This window comes from Onychostoma macrolepis, chromosome 14, assembly GCF_012432095.1.
Source record: "Onychostoma macrolepis isolate SWU-2019 chromosome 14, ASM1243209v1, whole genome shotgun sequence".
Taxonomy (NCBI): domain Eukaryota; kingdom Metazoa; phylum Chordata; class Actinopteri; order Cypriniformes; family Cyprinidae; genus Onychostoma; species Onychostoma macrolepis.
The window spans coordinates 7,978,081-7,997,341 of NC_081168.1; the positions used below are offsets into that span (position 1 = coordinate 7,978,081).

At 36.3% G+C, this 19,261-nt stretch overlaps 2 protein-coding genes and 1 long non-coding RNA gene across 4 annotated transcripts; 2 read left to right on the forward strand and 1 right to left on the reverse strand.

Moving 5' to 3' along the window:
• The first annotated feature begins 1,095 nt into the window (after nt 1–1,095).
• Nucleotides 1,096–7,677, forward strand: phf6 (PHD finger protein 6). Of its 2 annotated transcripts, XR_009274177.1 has the most exons (12): nt 1,096–1,255; nt 3,307–3,467; nt 3,672–3,773; nt 3,884–4,017; nt 4,106–4,152; nt 4,233–4,396; nt 4,541–4,684; nt 5,567–5,671; nt 6,288–6,421; nt 6,586–6,715; nt 6,898–7,049; nt 7,202–7,677. XR_009274177.1 is itself a non-coding variant. In XM_058798030.1 (11 exons), exons 2-10 carry the CDS (start codon nt 3,336–3,338, stop codon nt 6,713–6,715), a joined length of 1,092 nt encoding a protein of 363 aa, XP_058654013.1. In that variant the 5' UTR covers nt 1,096–1,255; nt 3,307–3,335; the 3' UTR covers nt 6,898–7,677. The 2 variants fall into 2 exon arrangements, 1 of the variants encoding a protein (XP_058654013.1); XM_058798030.1 differs by having other exon boundaries at nt 6,898–7,677.
• Nucleotides 7,678–9,425: 1,748 nt separating this feature from the next.
• Nucleotides 9,426–16,859, forward strand: hprt1 (hypoxanthine phosphoribosyltransferase 1). Its single transcript, XM_058798760.1, has 9 exons — nt 9,426–9,636; nt 13,114–13,220; nt 13,341–13,524; nt 13,747–13,812; nt 14,595–14,612; nt 14,705–14,787; nt 15,032–15,078; nt 15,697–15,773; nt 15,849–16,859. Exons 1-9 carry the CDS (start codon nt 9,610–9,612, stop codon nt 15,894–15,896), a joined length of 657 nt encoding a protein of 218 aa, XP_058654743.1. The 5' UTR covers nt 9,426–9,609; the 3' UTR covers nt 15,897–16,859.
• A 115-nt stretch (nt 16,860–16,974) lies between these two features.
• Nucleotides 16,975–19,002, reverse strand: LOC131553834 (uncharacterized). Its single transcript, XR_009274275.1, has 2 exons — nt 18,795–19,002; nt 16,975–17,244 (listed from the first exon to the last, which is right to left on the reverse strand). It is a non-coding gene; the product is annotated as an uncharacterized LOC131553834 (long non-coding RNA).
• Nucleotides 19,003–19,261: the final 259 nt, after the last annotated feature.

Genomic DNA, 19,261 nt, shown 5'->3' on the forward strand with positions numbered 1-19,261 from the left:
TAAAATGGGCCACGATTTTCATACACATACATACACATACACACACACACACACACACACACACACACACACACACATTTTAGACAGAAATTGAGGGTGAAAATAGGTTTATAGGCCTAGATATGTATCCATACAAAATCTTAACAGTCTTTTAAAAAAATACAAGCATACACACATACATGCTCACAAAAGACAGCAATGCACAGAAACACCTATACAACATGAACAGTTCATTTTTAATTGCATTGTTTAATTAAATATTCATTCAACTTTCTATTTAATGAAATACATTTATGGAGTTGCTATGGCACACTAAAGACAATAGCGTCAATTTACTGTTAAGCTGAAATGACCTGTGTTATTCTCTTTTTATATTGGCTCTGAATGTTGTGCCGTGGCTCAAGAACGTACCTGCTGATACTCTTAACTCTCATAAATTTTAAAACTTTTATACTTTTTCACATTTAAAAAATATAAATATATTTAAGAGACCCATGCTAATTTATAAGAATATCATTGGATCTCATGCATAGCTTATTTGATGGTATTATAACTAAGTCATATATCAAAACGTGGCCCATTTTAGCTGACTTCACCCTATAAAAGTACAAATTGTGTTGCACTTTTCTTTTTTTTATCTCTCTCTCTCTCTTGGTGTGAATGGATCTTTAATGTGTTAAAGGCCCGTGTTTTCCCCAAAAGATAAAGTCATCAGTCAGTGTCTCCAAGGGGCCTCATGGATACATATTTGTTTAACTACATTTACATTTACACATTTGTCCCAACATTTGGTAAATATGCAGGTAGGCATTTAATTACAGGTCATGTATAGCAATTTTCTTTCTTCCTTCACGTACTATTTACAAAATTGCGAAAGGTTAGTTTAGGTGCAAAACAATAATCATTTTAAATTTAAAATAATTGTATGTGTAAAAATCTGAAATATTTATATTTTATAAAATGATTATTCATTCGCTATCGGCATTTTGACAATGCATTCATTATGCAACTCATCTGTATATTTGCTAGTCTAGGCCTATTCCTCAAGCTATCTTGACGGTGACCACAGCACGTAAGGGGCGTGCGCGCGCGCGTTTGCTTCAATGTCGGACAAACATGCTTTTTGCAGTGAGCGACGTCACGCGAACGCCTCGCAATGGTGAGAGGCGGAACGCACTCAAAGCTTAGCGAGAGGAAGAGCGAGAGCACGCGCTCACAGCCGCTCTAAATCTATCCCCCATTCAACACAGCAGCGGTAAGAGCTTCCAATATGTCACACAGACACTGCAATGGTCAGCTTTAGAGCTAGAAAAGGAACGGGATGAGTGGAACAATTGTCGGGACTAGCTAGGTCTTTTTGCTGTGATATGTAAATTCATTTCGTATGGCGGGTCTCCACATGTGAAGCGGGGGAAATAATCCCGCAGCGAACAATGTGTTATGAAAACCAAATAATGGTTTACAGTCATCCCCAGAAGTTCAGATTGTTTTTTTTAACGCACATTTGTGCTCATCAGCATTGTTGTAGCCACCATATAAAGTGGGCCTTAATGGGGTACACTTATATAGATGTACACATCTTTATTTAATCTAAAGAGGGGCACCAGATTTGACATAGACTTAAAGTAGTTAATATTCACTGGAAAGTGAAAGAGTTTTTGTTAAGAGCGAAACAAGCCCTTTGTCGCGGGCCTGTATATCCTCCTCCTCCCTTATTATTTGGGAAAACGTTGTTAGGGATGCTGTGTTTTTCCTTGTGCGTTTTCGAGAGGTTCGTTGAGACTTATGAGCAGGTTGTATCAGCTGTTCTGCTGGATACAGAGTGTCGCTCGGTGTTGCGTTGCTGTTTGTGTTGCACCGCGACGCTTCTCTGCTATCATGGCAGCGGAGCGCCTCTGTAGCGCGAAGGCGGGTAAAGCCATCGCGACTCTAAACAACACGTTATCCATCTTAGAACAGTAAACGAAGGACGGATTGATAATCGTACCAACTAAATTTGTTATTTTTTTCGCTTTTGGATAAAACCGATGGGTTAGCCATGTTGCGCGGGAGGTGTTTTGTGAACTCGGTCAGAGCTTCCTATTGGCATTGCAGTGTTTCGAATACGCCACCCATGTACTTTTCCTACATTATTTTTTTGACAATAGAAGTGCATAGTCAAAAAGATTATTTTAATATAGGTTTGTGTGACTAAGTCTAGGTTTTGTGTTAGAGTGACAAAAAATATTAGAGAGAGAGAGATTTCTCAACCGTGGATAAACTTGTTGAAAATATTTAAGCGTTTAGTTCAACTATATAGTACCGCTTGCTTATAGTAAGGTCTTAGTTCATATAATCTAGTTTTAAGTTGTTTGAATAAGGGGTTTTCACAGTCTTATGGACCCCCAAACAGGATTAGCCCCTTGCCATAAAATAAAATGAAGGTTGCCATATATCCTCATGCTTTGTTAAGCCTGCTGTTATACAGATATGTTGTTTTATATTACCAATTACATGCTAATTTATAATGTTATCTGTAAGATTCACTTTTATAACCGTATGCAGACTTGTTTTTTATTTTCGTGTTTAGTAGTGAATGTTTTGTAGTGATTTCAAATTCTGACCAGTCTTTAAAAGGCAGCATGAAACCATCATTATATGAATTTTGGTAAATGTGTTAAATTGTCTTAAACATTTAAGTGGTATCTTAAGTAAACTACATGTTTTGTGTCTTAAAAAAAAAAATCTGACTGCCTTTAATCCTTTTTTGGCCCCTGGGGGTGCTCTGGACCTCAGTTTAATTTTTTTTATTTTGTACTTCCTGCTTAAAATCTCAAATTGGTTGTATCTCGTTAGTTCTAAATTGAAAAATTTGGAAAAGTGTGATTCTATAACACGCTGTGTTTCTATGTAGATGCATAATTTAAATAAGTATTCATTTGAAACATTTTTCTATTTATATTACTTATCAAACAATTAGTTATAGACTCTTTAATATTTAAGACATCTGGAAGTATATGTCATGCTGGTCACGTATTTGCTTTTTGGGGAAAATTTTAAACCAAACAAATACCTCAGTGGAATAGAATTGCATAAGCAAACTAACCACAACCATCTGTCTAATCTATATTATATTTCCACCATATAGAGTGATTCAATGACAGATGTAGGAGTCTTTAAAAAAAAATACTAACATGCATTTTAGCCATCTGCTGCTCTGTACACTCACACAAAGCTTAGAAGCTTATTTTTTCACTGGTCTTATTTTTTCCCTCTTCCTTCAAGTACACTGCAGTTCAGTTACAATGTTCTTTGTCTTCAAAACAGAGGAGAAGTGGAGTGTGTGAAAACTGGTCATGTCAGGACAGAGAAAAGGAGCTTCAGCACGTCTTCGAAAATGTGCCTTCTGTAGAACCAACCGGGACAAAGAGTGTGGACAATTACTGGTGTCTGAGAACCACAGGGTGGCAGCCCATCACAAGTGCATGGTACATCAGCTGGCCATTAGCTTGCCTTAATTTATGCATGTATTTATTTTCCTAGTTTCACAAAAATAATCTTAGGGAATATGAATAGAGTGCATGACAAGATATGTTAGAAAATATTGGTATATTGTATATAAAAAGAAGTATACTAAGTATGTATTTGACATCTTGTATATCTAACGTTTGATACTTGATTGTTTTACTCAGCTTTTTTCATCAGCCTTGGTCACATCTCACTCAGACAGTGAAAACATCGGAGGCTTTTCTATTGAAGATGTAAAGAAGGAGATAAAAAGAGGAAATAAACTAGTAAGCATCCAGACCAGCTGCTCTCATACAATTCAGTTCTTCGTTTATGCTGAAAATAGAGAATATTTTACGTACAGCTCTATCATCTCATGTGCTGATTTCCTGTTCAGATGTGCACTTCCTGTCACCGGCCTGGGGCGACCATCGGCTGTGATGTAAAGACATGTAGGCGGACGTACCACTACTACTGCGCTCTATGGGACAAGGCCCAGACAAAGGAGAATCCTTCCCAAGGCATCTACCTGTAAGCAATATACTGATGCCACTTATCGCAAAACTGCATCTGTTTTATAACTATATGGCTCTAATCTTCTTTTACTTTTGCAAATTAGGGTTTACTGTCGCAAACACAGAGATTCCTCTCAAGATGGCAGTGATGGTAACTAGCTGTCTCTACTTGGATGTTGGATACCTGCTTGTGAATCATTGCGTTTATTATTTATTTTCTCTTATTCCCAGATGAACAGGGAGTTGCAGCCAATGACTCGGATTCATCTCCACCGAGGAGCAGGGGCAGGGGGCGTTTCGAGAAAAGCAGAATCAGAGGTGTGTCACGTGGACAGTCAGATGACACCCGATCCACCTCTTCGCAAGGCAATGATGACACAGAGAGCTCCTCGCATGTAGGCCACTTTATCTACTTTTTCTGATATAACCCATATTTGATCTAAATGAGGGATTACAAGTGATTTGACACCAGCTTCAGAGTATCAGTGGTTGGTGAAAATCGATTAATGCTAATTATCGTGTGCTTGTGCGTGCCGCAGCGGGACCGGTCTCCTCTGAGAGGCAGCCCCAGTGATTCAGGCCTTCGCTGTGGCTTTTGTCATGCTGGTGAAGATGAGAATGAAACGCGCGGTGTGCTCCACTCAGACAATTCCAAGAAGGTTGCTGCCCACTACAAATGCATGGTAAGGCTTCTTCAATCCTGAAAAACGAGTCATTTAAACAACGAATGGAGAGTTTTATTTCTTAAAGGAATAGTTCACCCAAAAATGAAAATTTACTCACCTTCAGGCCATACAAGATGTAGATGAGTTTTTCTACATCGGAAATGTAGCATTACATCACTTGCTCGCCAATGGATAGATGAGTGCCACCAGAATAAATTCAAAATGTTGGTAAAAACGTCACAATAATATACAAATAATTCACACAACTCCAGTCTATCAATTACTAAGGTCTTGTGAAGCGAAAGCTGCATGTTTGTAAAAAAAAAAAAAAAAAATAGCCATCATTGATGTTTATAACTTCAAACTGTTGCTGCTTGCTAAAAGTCTTCAAGTCTTCTGTCCATAATATTGCTTTCTCTAGTGAAAAAGTCGTCTTGTCTGAATCAGGTGAAAAATATGTACAGATCAAGCAAAAACAGAGCAACAACATTCGCGTCTGCTGTAGACACGGTCTCATTCTGACGGCATCCATTCACTGCAGAGTATCCATTGGTGAGCAAGTGATGTAATGCTAAATTTTTCCATATCTATTCCAATGAAGAAATAAACTCATCTACATCTTGGATGGCCTGAGGGTGAGTACATTTTCAGCAAACGATCCTTTTTGGGTGCTCTGTTGAACTCTTTTAACTGTTTTGATAAATCACATTGAAACACATTTGTAAACAAATCTCTCAAATATACAAGATATTTAGTATTGTAAACATCTATTTTTTTTTTTTTTTCCTCTGTTATTTTTGTATTCTAGGTTTGAAAACATTTGATTCTACCTGATCTGTTAAAACATCTATTCTGATAACTTATATTATTTTATTCTTTTCAATTTCTGTTTTGTCACAGCTTTTTTCTTCGGGTACCGTCCAGCTAACCACCACCTCACGTGCCGAATTTGGGAATTTTGACATTAAAACGGTTATCCAGGAAATCAAGAGAGGAAAAAGAATGGTGAATTTTTAAATGTTTTTTAATTTAAATAAATATTACAAAGCCTCGCACATGACATGCAGGGGAAAAAAATGTAAATCGAATTCATTCCCTCGTTTGATGTAAATCATGTAAACAAAATAATAATTTGTGCCCTCATTTTAAGTAGATTGTGTGCACAAAATAATTTTCTACTTCCTGACTGATATAGATGTGTCTGACTTAAAATGATTCCATGCAATGCTGCAAGGCTTTTGAGAATGTGTGTATAACTCATTCCAAACTCAAAATAAAACCCAGTGTCTCTGTTCATAACATACTGTAACAGCAGCAACAGGTTTATGAGAATGCAGAAACGAAGTGGAACTAATTATTTGGTTTGCACGATTTCCTTAAAATCGAGGAAACAAATTCGCAAATCGTGTGCACTGTTTTTTTGGGGGTTTTCCCCTGCATGTCATGTGCCGGCTCTGTCAAATATAATTAATATAATTCTGTATTGGTTTAATTTAATATAGAATTTCTAAACTATAGGTTTACACCAAAATATATCAGTTTTTTTGGAATATTATTCTTTGTTTTGGGTATTTGGGTATATTAATTAATACAGTCACACAGTCATTTTTGTGAATTTCAGAAATGCACGCTGTGTACCCAGCTTGGAGCAACCATTGGATGTGAGATAAAAGCCTGTGTAAAGACCTACCATTATCACTGTGGACTGCAAGACAAGGCCAAATACATAGAGAATATGGCTAGGGGCATTTACAAGTATGTTTGTTTTCATTATTTATACAAATGATTAGTCTGGCAAGATCATTTTGTCCAGTTGTTTTCCAAATGTTTTCATATTCTATATACTATATATTGAACAGGCCAGCTATCACTTGTGCTTTAGTTTTACAGTATAACATGAACATTGTTGTTCTTACCAGGCTTTATTGTAAGAATCACAGTGGAAATGAGGAAAGGGATGAGGAAGACGAGGAAAGAGAAAGTCGCAGTAAAGAGAAAGCTGCTATTGACAACAGAGCAGATCCTCCACCGCAGCTCAATGGCAACTAGGTGAGATTCTGCGTACAGCATGTGTTGTATTGTACATGATACAGTGATTCATTTGGATGTTCTTGTTACAGTGTGATTTGTTCAGTCTGTCATGACAGAATTTGATAATAATTCAGGACGTGAATAAATGTGATATTTTGATCAGTGGACATGAGGAAGATTAAACTACTGTCTTTTTTCAGATGGTGCATGAAGATGGAAGACATGATATGAAGCGGATAAAATAAATATTTTTGTATAATCCTCAATTAGAAACTAGGGGCCAGCTCACAATATCAGACAATTTCAGTTTTCCTCTCTTTGACAGTATTTCATGGACATTGTGAATGAGAATGTAAGTTCATTATCAAATGCTATCAATATGATACCGCAGTGTAAACCATAACATAGCTGGATAGGTTTTATTTAAACACATGGTATATTAATACTCAAACCATATGATTGGACAGCTGGAACAGTGTCATCTGTTTGTGCTTGCACCTCCAGTTTCCTCTTTGACAAACTGCTCTTTGACTGGACCCACTCTGCAAAAGACTGCCCTCTGACTGTTTATAGTGCATCTCCTCCAAACTATGACGTTTAATAAGCCTTCTCCTTCATGAAACTCTCTTTACCTCTTTTTTCTCTCTTGCAACATGTATTATATTTTATTACTGTATTATACTCATGAGTACTATTGGATATCTGTGGTTTTCTTTATAGTACAGTTCAGGATTAAAGAATATTGGCTAGCATGCACTTTTCTTTACTTCGTCTCACGTGGTGGTCTTTCTTTCTTCTTTTTTGTTTTTCTTTTTTCGCTCTGTATATGCAGATGTTCCACACAGGCATTATGTGCTTTGTGTTTTCAGTTTTCCATTTGGTGGCAGTAATTCAAAATAAGAGTCCTGGAAGGCAGATGCTTTTAAATATAGATGAAGTTATTGTTTGAGGAAAAAGCCTAATACAAAATATATTCTTGATTTTAATTTAATGAGTCAAGGTTTCACATCGGAATGCAGTTGTCACTCATGTCAGGGTATTTTAAAGTCAACTGCTTGATGCATATTTTCAAGCCTCGACTAAACTAATTTATTGAACATTTCCACTGTTACTGCTCAGGAAGAAAACATGCAGTTATTGGGTAATTTGTTGTTTATTGGGACTTGCCATTAATGAGAATACTACACTTCATTTTAAGGTGTCCTTGTTACGGTGTAATTGAACATTTAGGTACTGAGTAATATTAATTAAAGAGATAGTTCACCCAAAAATCATCATTTACTCACCCTCAAGTAGTTCGAAACCTGTATGAATGTCTTTGTTCTGCCGAACACAAAGGAAGATATTTTGAAGAAAGTTTGTAACCTGGCTGTTTTGGGGCACCATTGACTTCCATAGTAGTGAAAAAAAAAACACTATGGAAGTCAATGGTGCCCCAAAACTGCTCTGTTTCCCACATTCTTCAGAATATCTTCCTTTGTGTTCAGCAGAACAAAGAAATTCATACAGGTTTGGAACTACTTGAGGGTGAGTAAATGATGACAGAATTTTCATTTTTGGGTGAACTATCCCTTTAACGTACTTGCTATAGGGTTTAGTTTATGGTTAGTCACATGTAATTATGCATGATGTACTATACTAAAATGAAGTGTTAAACAGTTTTTGGTCACACTTTATATTAGGAGGCCTTAACTACTGTGTACTTATATCAAAAAATAAGTACAATGTACTTATTGTGTTCATACTGTATTGCAAAACACTTCTGCTGCTATTGAGGTGGGATACGGGTAAGGTTAGGGACAGGTTTGGTGGTCTGGGTAGGTTTAAGGGTGGGTTAAGGTGTAAGGGATGGGTCAACAGTGTAATTATAAATGTAATTACAGAAATTAATTACAGATGTAATTACATATAGGTATTTTTTTTAAATATAAGTACAACGTAAAAACATGTATGTACACAATAAGTGCATTGTTCCAAATTATTAATTTAAATGTTAGTACATAGTAGTTAAAGCCACCTAATATAAAGTGGGACCCAGTTTTAATTACCATTTAGGTTATGAAACAATGAGAAACAAAAACAGATTAAGTCAAGTCACCTTTATTTATATAGCGCTTCTAACAATACAGATTGTGTCAAAGTACTTAACCGTATCAAATTAGAGGATAGAGTGTCAGTAATGTATAATGATATGATTAAACACTCAATTTTCAGTTAAAGGCGTTTCATTATTGAATTCAGAGATTAAATGGGTAGCACAGAAATTTCAAACCAATGCTTTGGCAAACAAATGTTTCAGTTAGTGTTTAAACATTTAAAATGTCAATATAAATGTGGCAATCCTTACCTACTGCTTGTGAAAAAGATCTTATTGTTAATGTAGTGTTTGTTTGTTTGTTTTTGTATCCTACTGGGTTATTGCGTTCTTGTCAAAAGCTAAAGTGTAAATATGTTAAAAGAATTCTAGTGTGGAGAACAAATTTAACCCCAAAAAAGGGTTTTCTCATGTGGTATTTTATGTGTAGCTGACTATTAGTAGTTGTTTTTGTTGTTTTTTTTTTTTTTGTATTGTTTAACTGGGGCTTGACGGACATATCGCTGTTAATATTTATTTGAATTTAGTTCTCAAATAATTGACTATGCCCTTGCTCATATTCACGCGCAGTAATTTGGTGTGTCTATCACTTTAAAATTAGAACGTGATTCGTGTGCGTTGTCGCTGCTAAACGGTGATTGGTCGACAGGCTCTGGTCCTCTAAAGCTAAAACACCCACAGTGTAACGTGCGGAAGATTACAGGATAGTGCTCCTTCAGTCCTTTAAAGGTGAAATTGAGAATAGAAAGAACTACAACTACGCCCAGCCTTTCTTATCAGAATCGAGGACGTCTGCAGCAGCTGAGTCGGGACGGACATGGCGTCTACCAGCCCCTGTGTCGTGGTAGGTGATACTGTACACACTTCAGTCATTTACACCGGAGCGCGACACTTGATTACTTGGTCACTACCCTGACGAATAATTAAGAAGTGTGTCTTAATATGAAGCTATTTATTTATTTGATGCGAGTTAGCCCTTTTGTCCTAAGAAATTGTCACGTTTGCATGCATAAGTGTATTTAGCAATTAATAAATATTGCTGTGAAGTACAGGGGCCTGGAGGGAAAGCACGCGTTTCACGCATGGCACATGTGATGCAACCCATTCATTTCTGCACAAGACCTGTGGAAAATGAGCAACAGACTTTCGCGCGAGAAACGTTGCACATGCTTGGTTGTATTTTGGTTTTATGATTCATCAGATGCCTTGATGAGTGGATGAAAATGGACGATGAAGTTATGCGTTCAGGTCGAAAAGCACTGTTCGTTTCCGTTTGTTGTAAAGTAATAAATGTAACTGGCTTTTGTGGGCAGGATGCTGTAGTAGTGAGCCGATGGAAATGACTCACATCTTTGTTCAAAGAGACTCAGGGGAGTCCATCATCTTCCTCCGCCCTAAATTAAGATATTATCTTGGGAGTATAATATTAGACAGACCCATCCAGCGCTTTGTAATACTTGATTGGATTTATTAATGAATGAAAAGGTGCGCTACACTCTTAAAGGGACAGTTCAAATAATAATAATTTAAAAAAATGTATTGGTCAGTTCTGATCTCAGCCTCATGTTGTTACAATCCAGTATACCTTTCCTTTTTCCTGCAATTTTTTAAAAGCGTGTCCTGGTCAGCATTTTCCATGGGACAATGAATAGTGAGTGACGATATCAAGCCTTAGAAGGCTGCAGATCACCTAAAAGTTTCAAATACTCGTGTTCTGTGTCCAAGTCTTCTGAAACCACACAATAACAACTTTAGGGACCCATGGTCTAAGCCAGTATTCACTGAAAATGTATACCTCTGGTTAGCTGATAACTGGTGCAAACAGATCATGATCATGATAACCAAACCATTCTGATTTTTTGAAAGAATCATTCAGGACTGTTTTTCCTAAAGCATCGTAAAGGGCTAGTTCACACAAAAATGAAAATTCTGTCATCACCCTCAATTGTTTCAAACCTGTATGGGTTTCTTCTGTTGACTTCCAGTATTTTATTAATTTTTTTTTATTTTTTCATACTGGAAGTCAGTAGCGACCAGCAACTTTTTGGTTACCAACATTCTTCAAAATATTCATGCAATAAGAAACTCCTACAGATTTGGAACAACTTGAGGGTAAGTAAAGACAGAATTTCCTTTTTTTGGGTGAACTATTCCTTTAAGCCTAAGATCGTAGAAACCATTGACACCAGCGGTCTCTAGCATACTTGCAATGCTTTTGGGACATCAGTTTTGTAAACTGGAGCAATGATTTATTGAAAAGATCAAATTCCAACATACTGTTTGTTTATGGAAAGGACATAGCTTTTCTCACATGCTATGATGAACGGCAAGGCGAGCTAGGGTGGATTTCATGATCTTCAATGGATAGTGATTAAAGTTTAGGTCTGTTCCTCATAATCTCTATTGTATGACTTCAGAAGGTATGACATATAGTGCACAAGTCACGTGGACCATATTCATGATTCTTTTCATGGTGATTCTGCATCCTTTTTTAGGCATGTTCAGTCATACTGTTGAATTAAGTCTCTAGGAATTCTGTTACCTGAAGAGGTCAAATAATAAACACCAATTTATTTGCCTCGGGCAACATTATGGCTCTCAATATTCTGATACAGCTGAGAAAAGACATGTGACATGCACGTGAGTCTAAAGCAGGAATTTTATTGGTGTGAACTACGGCTCACTAGACCTGACAGCACACAGACTTGCGTAATGCATGCTCCGGCAGCAATATGAGAAACTTAACTTTGGTATGCAGTCATTGCATGCTAGGATTTAAAATGCATGTCTTATCACAGCCATGTCTATTGATGTGGATTGTGCTTTGGGGTTTGAATCTCGAGATACCGGCACCAGCAGTAAGCAGAGAGGAGAAGCTCCCAGATGAACCTCTCCTGGCAGCTGCACGTTATTTATCTGAAATGCCTTCAAGGACAGTGTGATAACACTTATGGGAAGAAAACAAACACAGAACAAGCTAGTCTACTTCCACTTACCTGGAATTTATCTGCTTTTACTTTACTTCCATTGTGAGGAACAGTTAGATATGTCATTTTTAAATATATGTATATTGCATATTTTAAATTGCCATCTGTTATTTTGAAAGATTTCCAGTCAAGGTCCGTCACAGCTCCACTGACAGGACACTTTAATTAATTAGATTGTAGACACTATATTACATTCTTCATTTATAACAGTTGTTCTCAACCCAAGGGCAAGTCTTAAAATGATTAAATTTAGTTATATTAACAGTCTTAATTAAAATGCTTAAAAGCATGCACATGCACACACAAATTAAGATGTACAACATAAAACAGACAATGCAAAAGTACCAGAATACATTTCAGCCTAGACAAGAGGTCCTTCAAACATTGTCCTGGATAAAGGGAGGCCTTGGAGTCAAAAAGGCTGAGAATCACTGATTTAAAAGATACTATTATGCATGATCATAGTATAATTTAAAGTGGCCTTCAGTGTGTTTATGAACACAAGGCTTTCTTTTATGCTGTTGTCTTTTACATAAACAAATGCCTGAAAAGCAGTGGTAAGGAGTTTAGATGTATGAGCTTGTCTGTTCAAATGAAATGGGAATCTAGAAACATAGTAACATTTCTGGGATAGTTCACCCAGAAATGGAAATTCTGTCATAATTTACCCTCAATTTGTTCCAAATGTTGCTCCTGTGTTAAACACAGAAGATATTCTGAAGAATGTTGAGAACCAAATAGTTGCTGGTAGCTATTAAGTTCCATAGTACGGAAAAAAATTCTATGGCTACCGTCAACTGTTTGGTTACCAACACTCTTAAAAAAATATCTTTTTTTTTTGTGATTGACATGAGGGTGTATTCCTTTAAGTGGCTTTTTATTTCACAAATCTGTACTGGCCGATAATATAATAATGAAATGGTGCAAAAATGATCTTCACCCTTATCATCCTTGTTCACTTGTACAGCTTGTCTTTCTCACTCAGTACTGCGACTGTATTTGTATTCTTACATTAGTCTATAAAGTTCTAGGGTATATGCTTAAGAAACTGTCAGATAGATAATCTATGCACTTTTTTAAAGTCATTTTGGTTAAGGATGTTTCTGCCAAGAACACTGTTGCAAATGTTAGAGACAAATGCCGCCACATTTAACACACCAGTGGATTTGAGAGCTTGTTAGGCAATAGGATATAATGTTGAAGTAAAGATCACCTTTCCCCTACTGCCCTATTTCAGGTTTGTCCTTCTGTCTGCTAGATAAAATGTTATCTGTCAAACCGACTGCTGTTCTTTGCCCTATCGGGTATGATATGATGTCATTTGTGTATTTTAGATCAGTGATGAGGAGCAAGGTTATGACCTGGACCTCTTCTGTATACCAAAACATTATGCGGCTGACCTGGAGCGGGTGTATATTCCACATGGACTCATCATGGACCGGTACGAGCCACGTCAAATTTTCTTAGCTAAGATGTCTTTCCTAATGGACCCTCAAATTACAAATAACATGCAACCTGAAGACTGTTGACATTGCGTATTGGCTTCTCCTGCCTCCTACAGAACTGAACGTCTGGCCAGAGATATCATGAAGGACATGGGTGGGCATCATATCGTGGCTCTGTGTGTGCTCAAAGGGGGCTACAAGTTTTTTGCTGACCTGCTAGATTACATCAAAGCCCTTAATCGCAACAGCGATCGCTCCATTCCCATGACAGTGGACTTCATCCGCCTCAAGAGTTACCAAGTACGGCTATTAAACATTCATCCTATTTAATGAATGTAAAATTCAGTCTGGCCTGTCTGGGGTACTTACTCCATTCTTTTCATTACAGCGTGTATATTTAATTACTATGACAACATGAAAGAAAACTGATGCTTTGCGATACAAACTTGTTTCAAAGTTAAGTGTCATGTTACTTCAGTAACTAGAACACACAAACTGAATCTCTGACTTTAAATACTACAGAATGACCAATCTACTGGTGACATCAAAGTGATTGGTGGAGATGATCTGTCCACACTCACAGGAAAGGTAAGCATGTTTCTGTGAATAAAAACAATCCCCACTATATCACTGTAATCTCTTATGCAAATGTCTAAAATCACATTCACTGACTATTTATGACATGCTCTCAATTACCAGGAAAAAAAATGTTCTGTTTGTAAAAACAAACAAACAAAAAATCCATCACTGTCAACACGGTTACATCTCAAAATTCATTTCTGTGGCCAGTTAGATTTCTTTTAGAAGAGAAAAAAAAAAAAAGTTATTCTGTGAAGATGCATCGAACTGTTCAAAAGTGACAGTGAAGACATTTAGAATTTTATAAAAGATTCTGTTTCAAATAAATGAAGTTCTTTTGAATATTCGTTCATTAAGAATCTTGAAAAAATGTGTCATGACTTCCATAAAAAAATAATATTTAGGACCACAGCTGATTTCAACATTGATAAGAAATGTTTCTTGAGCAGCAAATCAGCATATTATAATAATTTCTGAATGATTATGTGACACTGAATGAAGTAATGATGCTGATAATTCAGCTTTGCCATCACAGGAATAAATTACATTTTAAAATGTATTAAAATAGAAAACATTTCACAATAGTATTAATTTTACTGTATTTTGATAAAATAAATGTAGGTGAACATATAAGAGTTCTTTGTAAAACAAAACAAAAAAAATCTGGTAGTGTAAAAAAAAACCCCACCACACATGATTTACAAACTTATGAAATACTGTTGTTTCAGTCTCTTAAACATGTTAAAACTGTTTCTTCCTTTTCTCTTGACATGTTCTTTTTGACACCAAAGAACGTCTTGATTGTTGAGGTATTTAAATATATTTTCCCATTTGTATTTAATACAGCTCATATTATCCAGCAAATGTTAAATGTGTATGTAACCTTTACTCTGTTTATTAGGACATTATTGATACTGGAAAGACGATGAAGACCCTGCTAGAACTTCTCAAGCAATATAATCCAAAAATGGTCAAAGTGGCCAGGTACAGATGAATATAATGAATAAAAATGGAGGTAACCAGTGTGTCCCAGATTGTTCTTGTCTTGTAGGTATTGCGCCAGTCTTTGTAAGCTGTATGTAAATATTGCTAAGCTCTGTACAGTAACTCCCTTTTCTATTATTGATCACTAGTACAACAAATGCCAGAAACTCCTACCTACTTTTGAGTTTATAAGCTGTATGGCCCTGTATACTTAACATATTCCTGTAATTTGTTTTCTTTGCAGTTTGCTTGTGAAGAGGACACCTAGGAGTGTTGGCTACAGACCAGACTGTGAGTGGATTACTGAAAACGCTTTCCAGCCTTTTTTGGCATGCAACTTCGATATAGTTAGGATTCAATTCACTTCTCACAAGTCATGTTTATAAATGGATGCATGCTGATGATTTCTCAGGGTTGCACAAACAGCCTCAAAAGACTAAGGCTTATTGATTTTTTTTTATAAAGAGAATCAAGTCAATTATTTTGACCACTCCTACTGATCAGTATCATTATTGTGCAATGCTGTGTATTGACCACAAGGAAGCAGACTAACATTTTTCTGCGCTGAAGTAAAATCATTTTCACAGTTACCACAAAAATACTAAGCAGAAGACATTGATAATAAGAAATTATATTTCGCAGCAAATCAGCATATTAGAATGATTTCTGAAGGATCATGTGACATGTGACGACTGCTCATAATTCAGCTCTATAAACGACTTTTTAAAAATGTTCAAATAGAAAAGCAGTTATTTAACATTTTTCAATAATATTTCACATTATTACTATTTTAACTTTGGCGAGCATAAGAAACGTCTTTCAAAAACATTAAAAACAATGTTACCGACCAAGAAATTGCCTGTTCATAGAAGTTTTTCATTAACCTCCACTTTTCCTCCCTTTCTCTAGTTGTAGGATTTGAGGTTCCTGACAAATTTGTGGTTGGATACGCACTTGACTACAATGAGTACTTTAGGGATTTAAATGTAAGTAGCAGCTTTTAATCATTTAGAATACTTTTGCCTATTATAACACACAACTTCTCTCATTTTGACTTGCAGCACATCTGTGTCATCAGCGAAACAGGAAAGGAGAAGTACAAAGCATGAGAAGCCCTGAACTTCCCCCTCTAGCTGTGTATCATTCGTTTTTAATAATGTTTTTTTAATTTGATATCCATTTCGTATTTTTTTTCAGTTGCACAGCTCACCGCAGGTTAGCAGGTCCTCCGCTCAGGGTCTCTGGTGAGGTGTGTGTGCTGTCGATCAATGCACCTTACATTTACATTAGCTTATACCTCCACACACACACGTTAGTAACCACAAACACTTTGCAGTTCAGTCTCTGAGAAGAGAGGTCTCGGGGTTAGACTGCTGCTCTTCATTACAGTGGGTGTTTTAAACCACCATTAATGCAAGGGCCAGATTCCCTTTAATTTATTTTAACCTTTTTTGTGCAAGACATTATATATAGGTGTTTTAAGATAGATTAAACAGAATCTTGATTTTAGCTTGTCTTGCTTTGCTATTCAATAGTGAACATACAATATGTGAATTTGACTTGCTCAAGGTAGCAAAATAAGAGCATTTATGTTTCCCAAAGACTATTTGCAACTGTAATATAAACCCTGATTAAAATCAGTTAGTATTGTGATTATATAAAATGTTGAATGCTTTTATATTTGAATGTATTTTAGCTTCAGAGCAACCTGGTTTTCCAATCATATATTTTTTGACATTTTAAAGCCAAATGTCACCACCTTGTTTTTATTCATTTTAATTTGTGTTTAATTCTCCTGTCAAGATATTTATTTGTGTCCACTTACTGTAGTTTTGGTTACTAATTATATTAATGAGGTTGAAATGAAATGGGGGTGTTGGGAACTTATGGTGCCTTGTATGGTAATCTGTACGCTACCGTATAAATACGGTATGAAAATTAATGAAAAGCTGATGATATGTTCAAGTGACCTCACCATTGTTCAGTCGCCTGTCAATCTTAAATTTGATTAAATTATTCAAAGAATTAAGTGTACTTTCTCTTTTAAAAGTCATGACTAACATTGTTGAACAGGTCACATTATCAGGTAGTATATTTTAGGAATAAAGAATATAAGAATAAACTTAATATCGTTCTTGCATTTACAGTACTTTCAGAAATAACAACATGAAGAACCAGGTACGCGTAATGAAATAAAATCATTTAGCTCACTGCTGATTTTATTTGACAGCATTGTTTATCTGCAGTACAGACAGGTAGTGTTTTTCCATCACATACAGGCATGGCTACAGTCAGCTCTCGGCCAAGGATCTGGTGTGGCTCTTTGGAGTCTGTAAGTGCTGACAGGTCTTACTACAGCAGAACAGCAATACTGGATAACACCACATTCACCTCCAGTATTTATGTGCTGCTATAGTACATTCCCTTCACATCTGCAGGTCTCTTTCGCTGGTGTTGCTGGTGGAACAGAGAGAAACAAAACTCTAGCAGCATATCCATCAGCAAAAAAGCATGACAAGCTGCTAGTGTTGTCACAGAGCATCTGACATTTTCAGTCTCTTTCTCTCAGTGGCTTCAACTTATTGACACGACCATATTATTTTCAAAAGCGTTCTTACATTACATAAAACTAGATATATTTTAGAATTAAAAAAATGTACATATCAGCTATCACAACGCACCTGTTTATATAATTATGTAAATATTTATTTGTGTTATCATGGTTCATTAAGAGGACGCGCGCCCCCTGATGGATCTGAAGGGAACAACAGGGTGGTAAGATGGGCCTCAAGTGTATATCCAATGTCCTCTAACTGAGGAAAAAAAAAAGAAAGAAAAAAAAACAGGATTCTTTGTATTAGGTCGTTAAAAACAGATCTATATATATATATAACTATAAATATGAAAATACAACCTGCAAATGCTTTTAAACCAGATAATAACAAAGTACTTTTTAAGTTTCCATTCGTTTTGTATAAATAAAGAGAAATTTGCACTCGTATAATGGCAATTTTTCATTTTAAAACCTGGTATGTTGTTTGTACCCTAGTTGTTGGTTAGCAACTAATGAAGTACAAAAAATAAGAGCCCTTGCCAGGTCGACATGACCAGACATATCCTCAATACAACATGTCACGGTCTGGTGTGCAGAAGGTTTTACTTGTTTTTAAAATATGTAGATTTAAAAATAAAAATATGCAATTACCAAAAAAAGTAAGGAATTTATAGAAAACTTGACTTAAATGTCAATTGCATGACAACACTGAAAAAAACAAGCTGAATACACTTACACTTTTGTTAAACTAAAACATCAGCGTGTTTAATGCGAGTCAAAGTAATAATATAACATGTAAAGATTATTATAGAAATTATTAAATATTATGCACAGGCCATGCTGAGGTGGTAAGAAAAACTCCAGAGACGCACATTCAGCTGGATGCCACATACAGGGTGTAGTTAACTGCTGCCTACTCAGCATTTTTACAACTGTATATAACAACAGAAATAGCCACCAGTTCAAGTGTGCGGAATCAAAAATTAAAAAGTACAAAATACATATTTCCAACGTAAGTTAAACGTTAGTCGCCGGCCTCCTTCGAAAACAGTCCGTGGGGTGTTTCCTCAGTTGCGATTATACAGGTTCCCTAAATAGACAACTTCGTACTAATAATAAAAGAGGATGTTGGTTGAGCAGATATATTGAGAGATGCGAGTTAAAAACAAACGATATAAAACGAGAACTTTTGATTGACACGCGTCAAAATGAAGCGCGTGTAGACCAACTTACATTAAAGTGATACTTTTCTCCGCGCTCAACTACGGCACCGTTTGCAAACAAAGACTCAAAAGTAGTGAAGGCGAGTCAACGCCGAGAGGCGCGTTAAACACCTCCGTCTTTCGCGGAAGGTCAGACGCTTCAGAAATTAATGAACAACACACAACTTGACAGCGTGAGAACACGGAGGGAAAAATCCTGAAAAATAATTCCCACAAAAATCCAAACTTACCTCGGGTCCAATCGAAAATGGCGCCGAAACGTAAAAAAACGCACCAAATTTCATTGTATGGTCTCCTGCAAAGCTTTGTGGGAGCGCGAGCTGTACAACATCCCCCGTAGAGTAACGGAGGAGGAGTGCAACTGCAGTGTCGTGGCACGTTCTTACTACTTTAGACACACTGTATCCCCTCAGGATGTTGTCATGCCTTTTGAAGCAGCCAACTTGTTCTCAACAAAGAGTTTCTGATTTGAATGGGGTATATTTGAATAAAACCCACATTAGCCTTATAATTCAACCTCATAAATGTTTGCATACATATTATATTATTGCTCTTTTGTTGGTTTTGATTGCTTATTGTCATCATTTGTAAGAGGCTTTGGATAAAGTCATCTGCTAAATGACTAAATGCAAATGTTTTTTAGTAATTCAAGCTTAATGCAAGCTTTTAAAACTTTAAACAAACAATTTTCTTTGCA